Here is a 16,807-nt window from a genome sequence, read left to right as displayed (position 1 = left end):
GACAAATTTGTCCTTTTCCTCTCGTGAGATCAATTTGGTGTACGTAAACCTTGTGTTATTCACAAATCTCATGGTACATATTTACAATACAGTGAATACACTAGTAGTTGCAATTTGCTTGAGCTGTTGAGCACCAAAAGCCTATAGCTGGCTAGCTCAGCTAGTTTGGACTTGATGATCGAGTTTTGGGGATCACTCTGGGTCAGTTCCAACTTCCAACACAGTGGCTAAGTCCTAGCTACCAGTGTGTGTTCATTGCATACAAACTATGAAGAAATATAATTTTATAAACTTAAATGGCCCAGGCCATGATTAGGTGACCAACCAGCAAGTGGCCTGGCTAGACCACTCTGATTGGAAATAGTTGGTTCAGTGTATCAGTGTGTGTTCATTGTATTGTCATTCAATGGCACCAACATGCAGCATCACCACACATCCTTTTACTCCTTACTTGTATATTTCTGATTTTCCCATATAATTCTCTCCCTAATCTCTGTCTCACGTGCATGACATTATTTTTTTATTATATTTTGACGGATTTGATTGTCTTTTTCATACAAGGGTGTGCTTGTTTTCTGAACTTGTTACAAGTGATACTTTGATACCCCTCTACCTTTCTCTCTTTTTATCTTCATTCCTTTCTTAGCTTTATCTACTTTATAGGAACAGTGTGGGTTACATTAGTAGTTTGAACTTTGAAGATATGAAGATCCTAAGTGGAATCTAAGCTCAAAAAGTTAGGAAAAGAAAAGGAAGGAAATGCAAGAAAGTTTGTGAGAGAAGTGCTTTTGTTATTCATTCTTTTATGGATAAAGATGTTGTAAGTTTTTTCATTCATATTAAGATAGACGGTCTAGTAGTCTCTCTACTAGAATGAAGTAGCATTCTAGGTGAGATCTATAAAGCTGAAACAACAAAGTTTTCACATCAATGAAAGCTCGAGAAAAGTGCAAAAAAAGACAGATAAAAGGTCACTACATCAGGTTTTAAATAACTAGTGTAGATGTTAAGTTCTTCATGACTTGGTAGTCTTTTTGCAGTTTCAGAAATGATGGCTGGTCATGGCTCTATACTTAGGGAATATAGGAAGGGAAACTGGACAGTTCATGAGACAATGATTCTGATAACAGCAAAGAAGATGGATGAAGAGAGGAGAATGAAGAGAACTACTGAAGATAGTGAAGGAAGAAGTAGACCTGCAGAGCTAAGATGGAAATGGATTGAAGATTACTGTTGGAGTAATGGATGCTTAAGAAGCCAAAACCAGTGCAATGACAAGTGGGATAATTTGATGAGAGACTACAAGAAAGTTAGAGATTACGAGAGTAAAATAGCTGAGATAGGAAATGGAGATGTTGGGTCTTACTGGAAACTGGAAAAGCATGAAAGGAAAGACAGGAACTTGCCTACCAATATGCTGTCTCAGATATATGAAGCACTAGTGGATGTTGTGGAGAAGAGAGGTGTTCAGAAATTGTGTGGTGGGTCTGCTTCTATTATGAGTTATGTACTAGAGAGACCAATGACTAGTGTCCAGCTTTCATTACCTCCACTACTACCACACCACACCTCAGATCCAACAACAGCATTAGCACCACCACTGCCACTACCACCATGCCCACCACATTCTCAGCAATTACTCATATTAGGTACAAACCATTCGATCTGTCTCCTCACCTTCTATTTCACTGTGTATATATGTGTGTGTTTGGGGAACATTATTATTTTCTCAATGCATTGCTTAGCTTGACTCTGCATTACATTGTCCTGAACATGCATATTCCAATATTGTAGGACATGCATCTAAGTCATTATTAGTTTTTATCCTACTCAAAATGTTGATTTTAATCTAGTCATCAAAGGGTTTTCATTGCACTTATTTCTTAAAACTTGGCATTCCCTTTTATTTTCATTTTTTAAAAATGACAGTTGACTGGTTTCTCTCACATGTTATGATTATGTCAGATAGTGTTGATTTTTTTGATTCTATATTTTACTCGTTTGGAGATATGTGATAGCTCAGATTCTTACACTACTGAGTATCCAGACTCACCAGCTAAAAGAAGAAAAAGAGGAGAGGGAAACAGCACTGATAGCAACTCAAATGAACAAGGACTTGATTCTGCAATCTCAAGGGGTGCTACTATTATTGCAGAAGCTATTCAATCATGTGAAGAGAAAGAGGAAAAAAGGCATAGGGAATATCTTTCTGTGCAGGAAAGGAAACTGAAAATGGAGGAGTCTAAAGTTGAAAATGATAAAGAAGCTGTTAGTGGTCTAGTTCATGCAATTAATGGTCTTGCTACTTCAATTTTTGCGTTGGTTTCAGACAAAATCCCGAAGGCTTCAAAGTGATCATAAAGTAGGGTGCAAGTGTGCAGCATTGTTAAACAAAGTCTCTATCATTTTTCTTCAGAGATGTTGATTTGGTACTTCTATTGATAAGCCATTATAAGCTCTTAATCCATCATTATTTCATCTTCTACTTTTTCAACGAAGAAGGAAAGTGTTGTCCATGCCAACGAACACTTATATCAGGTAAGGAATTTGATTGAGTTCTGATTTTTTGCGAGGATAATTGTACCAAATAAACGTTGTTCATCAGTTCAGATCGATTGTAGCTATAAATATTTAATAATAAGATGGTATCGTTTCAATTGATCATACAGTAACAGAAAAGCTATTAACAGCTTTGTAAGAAGGTATCAGTGTCCTGGCTTCCACAAGAACAAACTAAAAAGTTGGGAGCCTGCTGAACAAATCCTGTTCCTGCGTCAAACCAGTTGAGGAGTTTTCCTTGAAGCCTAGAAAACAATGAGACTAGGAAAAGAGGTCCAGTATTATTATTATGAGCATGTCTTCAGTGCCCCGTATGGTGCGCAGGTAATATGGGCCTTTGGATCAGTACTTTTGCCATTAAATACACACGCACCCCTTAGTATGAGTGGCCGAGATGTAATGGCACACCATACATCTCGCGCACCATAGATTTAGCCTATTATTATATAATAACTTGGGTCCAATAATGGGCAGGACAGTTAATCTGAGCGAGCAGTAGGGCTTGATAAATTATCTGATTTCTGTGCAAGAGCTGCAGGTGTATTGCATTGAGATCTAAACATACAAGACCCAAGTGCATTTCATTGTGTCCAGACTATGTAGCATGCCAATCGCTCAGACCAACCTTCAGCATTGCGGGCAAAATGGGTGCTGGTAAGCCGGAAAGTAACTAGCAACCAGTAAGAAGTACATGTAATTTAAGCTCAAGCAAAAGAGGGTTATTCTAACAAGAACAGTATATATGTACTTTGATTTACAACATTTAAATTCCATGACCCATGGTTGCCAAGTCTTCCTATCTAGCTGAACAGTTAGCTAAACTATCCTTCTTTCCTCAAAGCATTTTATACAGTAACGACAAAGGTTTGCACAGGCATCATACACCCTAAATACAGGGACAGATGATGATAGGGACAAAAAAACAAAGGTAGTATTTCTGTATAAGTATGCTCACTGCCTCTTGCCAATTGCTTCTTCAGTCCCTTTAATATCTTACCGAACCACATCAAATTCATGATAGACAGCACCAACGGCACTACAAGTACCAAGAAAATACCAAAAGCATGCATCCGCTGGACCTGAGATATAAAGGAGAAGAACAAATGAACAACCCCCAACTTATCTAAGTATGATGAACACATAAGTATCTAATCAGACTATAGTATCAGACCAGCATTACAAGGCTACAGCTACGATGTAGATATATACACAAACACATACTTAAGAACCATCACTTAGATACAAGCAAGCTGGATAGCTAGTTCCATGTCAAGGAAGGTTTTTTCCCTAAATGGAGGATTTCGACAGACTGTCCTATAGAAAACCTTCTTTGATTAGCCATGCTTACATATGGTAAGATCACTCCTTTATAGCACCTTTACACTATTTAATATTTTTAGAATCCAAAAGCACAGAAACATAGAGATTAATCTTGTCTAAATGGTGGGTGCATTTTCTATAACCTGCCAGCAGGTTCCTTACAGGTTCACCTCGACTGCAACGTATCAAACGTCTTGCTAGCAAAAATTCTATAGTGACACCTAACAGAAGTAGTCAGCCAAATGTAGCTTGCTTTCTCTAAATAGAATACTAGGTCTTACATTACAAAGAAAGTCAATATTTATGCTGGTTCTTGTCCCTAATATTACAGCTTCAAATTGAGAACTTACCTGTTTGTAATGCAAATATACATGATAAAACAGGTAAGCAAATAGAAGCACCCTAGCAACCTGCAAGAAATAAACACTTTGAGTAACACACAACTTGTATTCGCAAAGTAGGTCCATTCATTAACATGAACCAAACAAAAATTACAATGAGCTAGCTCACCAGCCAAGCAAAGAACATCACAACACCATTAATGAGATATGCATTGGACCTCTTCAACCCAGCAGTGTCAAGATACCTTCATTAGCCGAAAAGATGACTGGAGTTCAAGACCAAATTGATACAGGTTACAGCTAAATATCATATAATTCATCCAAAATTACCATCTTAAATTGACTCCAGGGGTTGTCGTCTCAGATATGAGAACCATGAAAGTGTAAAGTTGCCCCTCTTCAAATAGCAAAGAGTATGCTACTGCTATAACAGAAAGAAGATGGTGCAAAACCTGAAACATAAACACTTAACATCATAAGCAAATAACAATCAGCAATTCAAACTCAAAATCAAAATCAGTTTTAACCAAATTTATATTCTTCTTCCCTTTTGCATCCTCACCTAGTACAATTATGTCTAATTATAGAGACAATGTTACTTGTTTTCAGTTAAGAATATGTACTCACATATTCCATCCCACCTAGAGAAGGATAAAACCACAAAATCATCCCAAGGTCTGTTAAGAAGTACCCTACAGAAATCTTCCAAAAAAGATCATCATGTTAGTAATGGACATTAAAAGTGGGAAGAAAAAAGGGTTTTAAAATTAATAAATTCCTTTGCTTGGACAGCAACACATGTTGTAGCCTTGATATATAAGATCTTGAAATTGATACACAAAATCCTTACCCCAAGCGTGAAAGTAGAAAGTGGTGAGCTTCGGAATGTAACTATACCAGCAAGTCGATGGTCAGAATACATTTCTGAGAAGAAAACAAAGTATAATGACATCGCTGTAATAAAGAAGGCATGAAGAGTAGAGATACACCTGCACAAATAGTAAATAGAAAGTCAGAATGAACTAAAAGATCTTTGAGGGTGCGCTTCAGATAAAGAATAAGATTGCTGAACAAAACTAGTTTAACAGCATTCCGTATCACAGGTTCGAGAGACAAGTTTATTTTAATTGTGTTCAATCATGGGTTCCAAAAGGGGTATCATAGCTCAAAAGTCACGATAATGGACAACTTCTTGTACAGGATTAGACATTGTAGTTTCAGTGTGGGGGCAAACTTGTGATGGAGTTTGCATCACCCATACTAAGGTTGGTTGGGGCACCACCCCCACCAAAACACAATTAAAGTCATCTAAACCTTTTAACGGACACTTGGCATTTCCAGCAAATATTATTGCAAGCTAAAAAAGGAATAAAATCAAAAAATTCAGCTGAAATAATTACCGGTTGTTCCACTCAACGCGCTGAATTTTTGTGAGGCTAATATAGCTCTTGAAATAGAGTGAACTAATCAGTTGTGCAAGCTCATAAACCTGGTAGAAGTAACAATCAGATAAAACCAATGAGTATTTACAAGAAATCCATAACCAATTTAAAGAGGACAACATATTCATAGATAGTTGTAAGATCTCACACCACTTTGGGATTTCAAAAATGCTAATGATCAGAATAAAAACCACATTGGAACATATAATTGGAAATAGTGAGATATATTATTTTCTAGGTTACATGGACACGCCATATTTTGAAAAAAATCTGTGTCGGATACGTATCCACGTGTCTGTGTCGGACACATATTGTATTTAATTTACCTCGAATTTCTGATTTACCATCTTATTTAATAAATTTATAATTATTAAAAAATTAATTAATTATTCCTATCCGTGTCGATCTTCAACTGCTTGCCGTATCCGACACCCCGTATCCGTGTCAATGTAACCTAGATTATTTTAAGTACGCCTACTCCAAGTAAACAATATCATTGGTGTACCAGATAAGTAAATTACTATTCAAGTTATAAATTCAAAAGTGGAAGGAGAAATTAACATATATACGGTCCAAATAAGGAAGTGGTCTAAATATGACTAATGGACAGGTATTTGAGTTTCAAAACACTTAAAGTGTGAGTGACAAAAGATATTTTCAAGTCAAACAACATATTCAATTTGGTTTCAGGAAAGGAAAATTCGGAATCTTTAATCTTAATTAATACCTGGTGTTCCATCAATTAATTAGAATGTACAAAGTGAATGTTGAGTTCTTACCATCTTGCAAGCGAATATACCGCCGAGGACTGATGTGTACGGGATGAACGGATCTGCTAGCAAATAATCCCTAACCAGCAACTCGGCCTGGTCTTGGTAAGATTTGATTGCCATAACTGCTTCTTTGGAGACCGGCATCACATAATATTTATTGAGCCCATATGCCTAATCAACAAAACCAAGGAAAAAAACGCCACAAACTAAAACCACCATAGTTATTGATTACACCAGATAACTTTAAGAAATTTAGACCAAGGAGATGGTCCGCTTGTTTTTCAGACAAAAACACAGAAAACTTTGTATATAAAACGGAAATGTTTACTAAAGGCTTTGATACATTCTCAGGAGGAATAAAGTGGATACATAACCCTGTACTCGCCAAATATTTTAGAATTACGCGGTCACAACTCACAACAAAAAAGCACATGAGTACATCATTACCATATCTATCCTGAATCCTATGATTTGCAAGACGTAAAAGATTGAATTAGCGACCATTTGCAAAAACTTCGACAAAATATCTCAGACATCAAAATAAGTTTATTACTTGGTTAGATGTTGAAGAAGTTGAAACATATAATGTAAGATATGCTCCAACTACAAGACACAAAACGACAGAGATGTACATGAACCTGAACTTAAAAGGACGAGACAGATTCCTAAGACACTTCGAATGAAAAAGTGTACAATGAGGAGGGCGACAACAAGAATGAAGTTCTTGATTTCTGAAGTTGAGAGCATGTTTTGGGATCTTGATTTTATCAACTTATCATCTCACTGATGAGTTAATTACCATATTATCAAAACGAAGATTCCTTATCTTATATAAACTATGTAAATACCTAAATAAATGTACGTCCCAGTTACTAATTTATGACTTGTAAATGTTGTCGGTTCTGATTTTAACTATATCACACATTCATGCACACACACGCACACACAAAAGATCACTGTCGATTGCAAAAACGCAAACACAATTTTGTGCCATCTTACAAAAGATTGTTAATCTTTCAATTGGGCAATTGAATAACTTGAAGAACTTGTCCCTCCACATAGAGTATCACAAATGATGCCGTAGTCTATCTTGGACTTACATTTTATAGTAGATCTCTCATCCTAGAATACTACCAAACAGCTCAGCTACCCTACGCAAACTAAAACATTTAGTGTGATCAACATGCAATCTAACCTCACCCCAAGTCCCAACATTAGATACATTCTACTGACTCTTCTTCTATGCACAAATGACAATTGTTTAAAAGGAAACTAGCCATACATTACTCTAAACATACAAAAACCACTCATTCAAATTCAAGGATGGGCATTTTTTCATAACACCAAAGTCATATATTCATCAAAAATTGACAACTAGTATAAAATTTCACATATTTATTTACACAATTTATCCAAAAAATAAAATAACTTTATAGCAATGGAAACATAATCACACATTTATAAACAAGGCCATTCATTTACATTTGACTATAAAAATAAAGGTGGTACCTTTAAAAAAGAAGGTGTCCTGGGGAGTTGTTTTAGGTGGAAAAGAGATCTAAGAAAAATGAATGAAATGTAGAAAGGAAGAAAGAGATAAAAAAAAGTTATGTGTGATGAAGAAACAAAACAAAAAAACAGACACAAGAAAAAAAATGGCCAAGAAGAAGAAGAAGAAGAAGAGAAGAAGATGTCATGGTGCTTTCAATTAATCTGAACCGTTGATCATATAATCTGTTACGTATCTCTAACTACCACCCTTTAACATCACGTGAATCTCACGTGCAAGTAAATAATAATACACCTCGCGAGTTGCATGTGTGCAAACTCACTAAAAGACACGTCGGATGGGGTTCGGTGTGTGGTTTGACTGGTTGTTGTTGAAAGAGACATTGAGAGCAAGTCCAATGGAGAGCTGTTAAATTGGGCTGTTTGTCACGTAGTCTTGCTCAACCAAATTTGGCATCCCAAAATCAAAAAACCAATCCAATCGCGTTTTCTGTTTTGAAGTGCTAAATGATACGGACGACATAGTTTCTGCCATCCGTGTATTATTTTTTTGGACGGACGGCATAGTTTCTGCTGTCCGTTGAAATTTAACACACGGACGGCAAAAACTATGTCGTCCGTCTCCAAACTTATTATTATAGAAATTTCTAGCGAAGGTGTTAACTTTTTTGAGTTTTTTCTTTCCTTCCAAATTTAAGACCTTTTTAAAGCGATCGATTGGAATGATATTCTTTTAGCAATAACAATAACAATAAGAAAAAGTATTACTTTACTTCAGATTGTTACCAAAGAGTGATTGATCGAGGCTTTTATTTCTTAGGTACTCATAAACAAGAAGTTTGTTCTCTCCTGAATGCAAGATCCATACAGTTTCACAAGGTTGCGATGTTGCCGCTGCGAGAAATGATGGAAACCCTCGCTACAAACTAACTCTTCCCGTGGTGCGAAGTTACCAAGAGTTTCTTCACAACTATTTCTCTACCATCGATAGCATGCCGTAAGATAAGTAAATAACAATTCAACCAGTACAAGCCATTAGATGGCCACTCAGATGAATACTATAATGCACATACACGTGTATGTTGCACCAATTATAGCCAACTTCTTTCTATATTACCTTGTAAACTGGTCCGAATGCTCCCTCTCCTAACTTATTTGTTGGACTGAAGTCCTCTGTTGCAGTTCTCAACTCAGCATAACTGAAAGCATTTGGCCTGTTGTCTATTACTAAAAGCTCGGTCTGTTGTCTATTACTAAAAGCTCTGCAATTCATGAGAACATAGATTGTAGGGTTTAAATACATAAATATGCAACGTACTTAGGTCCTATTAACACTTGTATCAACATAGAATTTTTTTTCACAAACGTATCAATGTACTATGTCCGATTTAACAAAAATAACAATCCGTTAAGTTCAGTCAGTTAAGTGATGATGTGTCATTATTTTTTCAATTTCGTTTTATTTGTATTTTCCACTTGGCATGTCACATCAGCATTTTCTACCAACTCAACATTTCCACCTCAGCATTGCCAACTCAGCATTTTCGTTTTTTTTAAGCGACTGAAAAATAAATTAATAATTTTTTTGAATTAATAAATATATAAAAAAGATTAAATTAATAATTATATAATAATAATAAAATAATTATATAAAAAATAAAGAAATATATAAATAATATATTATTTTATTTATTATATATATTTGAAAATTATCAAAAAACTATAAATAATAATAATATAATATTATAATATAAAAAAAAAATATTATTTTATAATAAAAAAAATTATATTATTTTATTTAGTATATATATTTGAAAATTATAAAAAAATATTATAATATAAAAAATATATATAAAAAAATATAAAAAATATATTATTTTATTTTATATATATATTTGAAAATTATAAAAAATAACTATAAATAAAAAAAATATTATAATAAAAAAAAATATTTGTATATATATATATATAATAAAAAAAAATATTATTTATATATTTATTTATTTATATATTTTTTATTATAATTTTCAAATATATATAAAAATATAAAAAATATATTATTTATATATTATTTTTTTTTATATATTTATTTTATTTTTTTTATTATTTTTTTTTTTTTATAATTTTCAAATATATATAATAAAAAAATAAATATTATTTATATATTTCTTTATTTATATATTTTTTTTTTTTTTTTTATTATATATTTTTTTATAATTTTCAAATATATATAATAAATAAAAAAATATATTTTTATATATATTTTTTATTATAAAATAATATATATTTTTATATTACATATGATGCAAGTTGTTAAGTTGAAGTTTTAGTTTATTGTTTTTTTAGATAAATTGTAAAGAACATCAAAAGTGTTGGTCATCACCTTTCCTTTCAATGAAACTCCTCACCCTCTTCCTCACCCTCACTCTAGTACTATCAACACCCTCCACCTCCATCTCCATCTCCATCTCCACCTCCACCTCCACCTCCACCTCCACTTTCATTTTGGCAACAAATCAAAAAGTCACTCGAATGGGTGAGTGGACTGTCTTATTCTGATAACAGCCATTCTTGTTTCACTGAAGTTATTGGGAAATTTCATACAACGAGTTTATCAAAGAATAGTTAGAGGACAACGAGAAGAAGAAGAGATTTACCCTCCGACACTGTTTTTCTGATTAGGTGGTTAGCTGGTTAGCTTGTGCTAGAACTTCCTGTGTAAATGGTACTTAGTTTTTCATTTGTGGTTGGCAATTAGGTGGTTAGTCTTCCCCACAAACATTTTTTTTTTATAACAAAAAATTAGAAGATAACAATTATTGTAAAAATTGATCATAACATTTTCTTTTTTCTTTCTTTAATAGTCTCCCCCACAAATTTTTTTTTATAACAAAAAATTTAGAAGATAACAATTATTGTAAAAATTGATCCTAACATTTTATTTTTTTCTTTTTTGAATAGTCTCCCCCACAAATATTTTTTTTTTATAACAAATTTTTTTATTTGTTAAAGTAGTGTTAAACACTTAAACTCCTTCGGTTCCCTCGCCTTCTCCAACAAAAAGTAGCACGCTTTTATAACTTATTAAAGTTCTTCATTGCCCTATAACAAATAATCAAGTATATATAACGCCAACAATTCAATCTTACCTATATCATATTTTTGCCTTTTATGGTTTTTCCCTATAATCTCTCATTCTTTCTATATTTGTTTTATTTGGTGTATAATTATTCTACATTCTCTCTCTCTATTTGCAATTTTTTGTTAAATTAATCAATTGAAGTTTCAATTTTGTGTGAAGACTATTTAAGAAAGACAAAAAGAAAAAGTTGGGATCATATGAAATAACGTAAACAAATCAATAAAGATAAACTTATATTTTACAGACATCTCTTATTAAACTAAAAACAATTAAATTGTTAATCGTCTATTTTTTTTGCATCCAGTTGTTAATCATCTCAAACCATCAAACTTAGTTTTTTTTAAGTTTGATGATGTGTTATACTTTTATCAAGTTACTTATGTTATGCCTAACTTTTTGCGTATTATAACATTTTATTTTATCCATTTTATAATAATAATAATAATAAATCTACGCCACCTTCCAAAATTAGAACCACTTATCTGCATTTTCATTTACTTATTAAAAACGTTTTTTTCATATTCGTAAATATAGAGGGGCGACGTTTTTTCGATTTCAAATGTTTTTAATTAGTTTGTTATGTCTCTAACAACAACTACTGCATCTCTTCAACTTGTATTGTATACAATGATATTATGTTTTCATTTTCAAAAACTTGGTTTGGCAAATTATTTTTATTTGTTACCATCCAACATAATTTAGAAAAATTTTACTTATGTTATGCCCAACTTTACGCGTATTATAACATTTTATTTTATCCATTTTATAATAATAATAATAATAAAAATTTACGTCACCTCTTTGCACTTTAGTTTAGTTATAAAAAAACTATTTTTTTAATCTATGATTCCAAAATTAGAACCACTTATCTGCATTTTCATTTACTTATTAAAAACTTTATTTTCATATTCAGTAAAATATAGAGGCGATGTTTTTCGATTTCAAATGTTTTTAATTAGTTTGTTATGTCTCTAACAACAACTACTGCATCTCTTCAACTTGTATTGTATACAATGATATTATGTTTTCATTTTCAAAAACTTGGTTTGGCAAATTATTTTTATTTGTTACCGTCCAACATAATTTAGAAAAAATTTATTTATGTTATGCCCAACTTTATGCGTATTATAACATTTTATTTTATCCATTTTATAATAATAATAATAATAAAACTACGTCACCTCTTTGCACTTTAGTTTAGTTATAAAAAAAACTATTTTTTTAATCTATGATTCCAAAATTAGAACCACTTATCTGCATTTTCATTTACTTATTAAAAACTTTTTTTTCATATTCGTAAATATAGAGGGGCGATGTTTTTTCGATTTCAAATGTTTTTAATTAGTTTGTTATGTCTCTAACAACAACTACTGCATCTCTTCAACTTGTATTGTATACAATGATATTATGTTTTCATTTTCAAAAACTTGGTTTGGTAAATTATTTTTATTTGTTACCGTCCAACATAATTTAGAAAAAATTTATTTATGTTATGCCCAACTTTATGCGTATTATAACATTTTATTTTATCCATTTTATAATAACACACGGACGGCAAAAACTATGTCGTCCATCTCCCAAACTTATTATAGTAGCTGCTAGCGAAGGTGTTAATTTTGGCTGGGTTTTTTGACTCCTTCCAAATTTAAGACCCTTTTAGCAGCACGTTGGGGTGTTATATTTGCCTTTAGCAACCCATATAACCCCCCATTGGACTTGCTATAAGTAAAACAAACGAGTTCGTTTAGCCCAAGAATATCCTCATATGGATGAGATCCAACGGTCCGAAAATAAAAAACAAACTTTCTTTTGTTTTTTATTTTCGGTGTTTGTTAATGGTCTCCAAACCCTCGTCCCTATGAGGATATACTCGTGGTAGCCCAGGCCAAAACAAAAGAAAACAAAATGTTTGCTAAAATGAATGTTGGACTGTTAATCTGTCATGTTTGCTAGATAATTCGTATTCCAGCTCTATATGTACCTGAGAAACCGTATAACTTGCAACATCATATCCCATGATGTAAGACAAATGAATATATAATATATGAAATGAGGTGTCTGATATTTGATAAAATAAGACATTAAGACAATTCAGATTGTATACAAATTTCTAATTGTGTGAAGTAGTTTGAGGACAGCCCCGCCTGTGTTATATTTTATATATATAGGAGGTGCTAGCTATATATTCCCACCTTGGATTGCCTCCTTTTATTATAGTCTGACATGAAGTTGGCAAGGAACAAGCGCACATTGCTTGAGTCTCTCACGTTACATGTTCTAAAAATAGGTAGATGGAACTATGGAAGTATGAGGTAAAATAATTTACATCAGATGTAACATCAGCTTGATCACACAAAGGAAAGTCACAGAACATATATGAAGATTTAAGTACCTGATTATTCCAGAAAACTGAACATAAAAAACTTGGGTATATCTGCATTGTACTTGACCCAAAACAACACATGAGCTTTGAAAAAACTGAGCAGCGTCATTTTTTATTACACATATTAAGAACTAAATCTCTGCCTGTCATGGGGAGAAGAAAAATCTATTTCAGGACCAAGAGGGATGATTCCAAATGGATTGATGGTTGGGTGGCTTCCGTAGTAGTGTTTCTTGATGTGTTGCATGTTAACTGTATCACTCATGCCTGGGATTTGGAAAATGTCTTTGGTGTAGTTGAACAAATTCGGGTACTCACGAAGGAGCTTTTTGTTGCATTTGAAGTGAACTGCATAAACCTGCAGGAACGTAAACAAGAATCTGTCAGAATGGGGAACAAAATGTACTATCATACTTCTGCTAATATAAACTATAAAACTTCATGTATTTGAGGAGGGAGAAAATTAAATCGATCACTGATAACTAAGACCATCTCTTTACCTAAGACTTGTAAGTCAAACATGCCATTGCCTTAAAGGACTAAAAAAATTTTAATTAAGTATATTATGCAAAGAAACATGCAAATCGTCGTCTCACACTGCCAATTATGCAAAGCCTTCAGTTGGAGACTGACACATACCTCGTCGAACCTAATCAGAGTGACAAACAACCGGATATCAGCTTCAGTCAGTAAATTCCCACATATATACCGCTGCTTGCTGAGTATCTCCTCACATCTGTCCAAAGCTTGATACAACTTTTCTGCAGCCTGCACACATTTCGCACAGGATTAAGCTTAATTAACACTTCTTAAGAGGAAGAATGTATCATGATTTAAAATCATTTCTGGAGATGATTACCTCTTCATAGGGTTGTTGTTTCTTAGCAAATCCACACTTGTAAACACCATTGTTTATCCCATCATATATCCACTCATTAACCTCATCAATCTTAGCTTGCAAGTCAGCAGGGGAAAGATCCAAAGCTGCATTCTCTGCTATATCATTAAATTCTGTATTGAACATTTGCATTATCTCGGAACTCTCGTTGTTTACTATTGTTTTGAGTTTCTTATCCCATAAAACCTGTCAAATGACACTGTTCTCAATAAAAATGCAGAAAGGGACATGAAAAAACATGCCAAAAACAAGAAGTAAACAACAGGATACAAACATACTGGAACTGTATATTTTCCTGAATAGTTTGTACTGGCAAGCTCATATAGATCTCTAACACTTCTCGCACCATTCAACGGATCAGGTTCGGCTCCTGGTTCTTCAGTGCTTGAAGCAGGAAAGACCCATCCCATATGATCATCAGTCTCCTTTGTTTTTTCAAATATTGGTTTGACTACCTATGCACCAGAATGAATACAAAGATGTTTAACATAATAACAACACATGCAAAACTTACCAATTTAATATGTTATTTACCGTGACATCGATTGCTTTTTCAAGCCCCTTAATCTTCACGTATGAAAGGCACCTACTTGCCCAAGGGCAAGCATAAGATATATACAAATGATATCTTCCAGACTCTGCTGGGAAAGGAGATTTTGGATCCTTTGAAATAAAGTTTCGGAACGTTGAGGGGGTTCGCTTGAAAGCACCAGAATCTGTTGTCTCATCCATAGCTGTGCGAGCCATTCGAAAGGTTGGCTGAAGAAGATTAACATATACACAGTGTTAGTCAAAACATAAGAAAGAAAACGGTATATAAGAATAGTGATAACAAATTATCTGGTGTCCAGTGGCTTACTGGTGAAGACTAGGGGAGGTTGTGCCCAAGATCTTGGGTCCTTCACCGGGGAAAGGGACTTTCAGGGGATTAGGGAATAAAAGTGCTAAATATCAAAAACAGGGTCATCACTCTACTACTCTGAACAATAATTTATTGCATTTAGTGAGTAATTGTGTAACAGAAACAAGCTTATCCTTGGCCCTTCACACTATTGAAGTGGTTAGTAAACCATCAAATTATCAGTATAACTTCCAAACATATATTAGATAGTGTAGGGTAATACTGTACAGCTACTGAAACATATTGAGTTATGGCGCATAATGCTAGGACTTAATATCTGTTGCGTATACCAAACTGCACTCTAATTTTCTCAAAGATATATTCATACACACAGAGTAGAAGGGTAGAACAGATGATCTAACCGATAACATAAGGCAAATCATAGAAATTGAAGTTGAAAAAAAAATATGGCAAAGAGTTAAACATATCTGGTTCAAATTTGACGAGTAATAAACTACTTTTGTGTGTGGATCATTTCCATGTAAAAAAATTTTCTGAAAAATATATAAAAGAATCAAGGGAATCAGCAAGCCTAAACTGTTTGAGCTCAGAATGATAGACTAATATGACTTCAAACTTCAAAGGGAGATTATAGGACCTCATCTATTTCACCAAGACCTTCAAACAACATTATCAGTTTAATCCAATTAATCTTTTGTAAAATTCGAAAGGAATTGTTGTAACAGCCCCAACTACCATTACCATCATACATTAGATTAAGATTCTTTTTTCCTATTAACTAACCACAATCATTACATCTAACTTTCCAGTCTCAAGTATATTATAAAATCTCAAGTTCCTTAAGAAGATCAAGATATATTCTCATAAACAATTTTGCCTAGTAGAATTTCCTTTGTGTCTGTGTCTGTGTGTGTTGGGTTGTGTATCTTCAAGTAATCCCAATGTTCTCTGTGTTCAAATTTTAATCAAGAACATATTTTTAAGTCTTTTAAAACATCACAACATCAAGTTCCATTGCCTTTATGTCTCTTCTTACACTTTGCAACCATGTAAAGAACAGCTACAATATTGGCAGCAGCAGAAAAGAACAAGACTTTGAAGATTCAAGCCTGTGTCTTCTTCTACTGGTATAACTAAACACATCCACTTAACTCTAACTCTTCCATTAAACAAACATGTTGTACAAAACGAAGTTAAATGATGGAAGTGCATGTACGTACCTCGAAAGAGTAAATCTTTTGTATCTTCACTAGATTTTGTCTGGGTATGCAAAAGATCATGCCACTAGTTTGTACTACTGTTTTTTGCTTTTTTAAGTAACCTCAAAAGTCAAGCAAAGCTTCAAGGAGTTCTTTGAATTCATGAATCAAGACTATATTTGGTGTCATCAATCATTATCAGTAGGGTCCATGTTGACTCACATGCTTGTGATGGCTAACCATCTTTTAACACGTGGGTAGCTTAAAAGTGTCAGTGCTAGCACTTAAAGTGGACGCCAGTGATGTATTTGGGCAAGTTGGAAGCAATGAAGCCTGTGCAAACAAATACAGTTATTTGGGTCATCTGTCATATGAAACT

The 16,807-nt window shown here is 33.4% G+C and overlaps 3 protein-coding genes across 6 annotated transcripts; 1 reads left to right on the top strand and 2 right to left on the bottom strand.

The window, feature by feature from the left end:
* The first annotated feature begins 790 nt into the window (after nt 1-790).
* On the top strand, nt 791-3,402 carry LOC147479005 (uncharacterized). Of its 2 annotated transcripts, none has more exons than XM_086582857.1 (2): nt 791-1,649; nt 2,024-3,402. In XM_086582857.1, the coding sequence occupies exons 1-2, from the start codon at nt 1,049-1,051 to the stop codon at nt 2,353-2,355; spliced, it is 933 nt and encodes a 310-aa protein (XP_086438983.1). In that variant the 5' UTR covers nt 791-1,048; the 3' UTR covers nt 2,356-3,402. The 2 variants fall into 2 exon arrangements, with proteins under 2 accessions (XP_086438983.1, XP_086438984.1); XM_086582858.1 differs by having other exon boundaries at nt 879-1,649; nt 2,048-3,402.
* LOC147479004 (uncharacterized) lies at nt 3,257-8,158 on the bottom strand. 2 transcript variants are annotated; one of them, XM_086582855.1, is made up of 9 exons: nt 7,945-8,158; nt 6,442-6,606; nt 5,621-5,709; nt 5,071-5,209; nt 4,848-4,922; nt 4,551-4,672; nt 4,390-4,465; nt 4,230-4,289; nt 3,257-3,638 (listed from the first exon to the last, which is right to left on the bottom strand). In XM_086582855.1, exons 2-9 carry the CDS (start codon nt 6,577-6,579, stop codon nt 3,405-3,407), a joined length of 933 nt encoding a protein of 310 aa, XP_086438981.1. In that variant the 5' UTR covers nt 6,580-6,606; nt 7,945-8,158; the 3' UTR covers nt 3,257-3,404. The 2 variants fall into 2 exon arrangements, with proteins under 2 accessions (XP_086438981.1, XP_086438982.1); XM_086582856.1 differs by having other exon boundaries at nt 6,442-6,641; nt 7,945-8,075.
* A 5,255-nt stretch (nt 8,159-13,413) lies between these two features.
* LOC147479003 (Glutathione S-transferase family protein) lies at nt 13,414-16,790 on the bottom strand. Of its 2 annotated transcripts, XM_086584618.1 has the most exons (7): nt 16,450-16,486; nt 15,227-15,311; nt 14,902-15,126; nt 14,646-14,822; nt 14,329-14,553; nt 14,109-14,237; nt 13,414-13,827 (listed from the first exon to the last, which is right to left on the bottom strand). In XM_086584618.1, the coding sequence occupies exons 3-7, from the start codon at nt 15,112-15,114 to the stop codon at nt 13,594-13,596; spliced, it is 978 nt and encodes a 325-aa protein (XP_086440744.1). In that variant the 5' UTR covers nt 15,115-15,126; nt 15,227-15,311; nt 16,450-16,486; the 3' UTR covers nt 13,414-13,593. The 2 variants fall into 2 exon arrangements, with proteins under 2 accessions (XP_086440744.1, XP_086440743.1); XM_086584617.1 differs by lacking the exon at nt 15,227-15,311 and having other exon boundaries at nt 16,450-16,790.
* Nucleotides 16,791-16,807: the final 17 nt, after the last annotated feature.

This window comes from Coptis chinensis, chromosome 9 (assembly GCF_015680905.1).
Source record: "Coptis chinensis isolate HL-2020 chromosome 9, ASM1568090v1, whole genome shotgun sequence".
Classification (NCBI taxonomy): Eukaryota; Viridiplantae; Streptophyta; class Magnoliopsida; order Ranunculales; family Ranunculaceae; genus Coptis; species Coptis chinensis.
The sequence above is the reverse complement of the archived record's forward strand: the minus strand, read 5'-3'. Positions and strand labels throughout refer to the sequence as shown.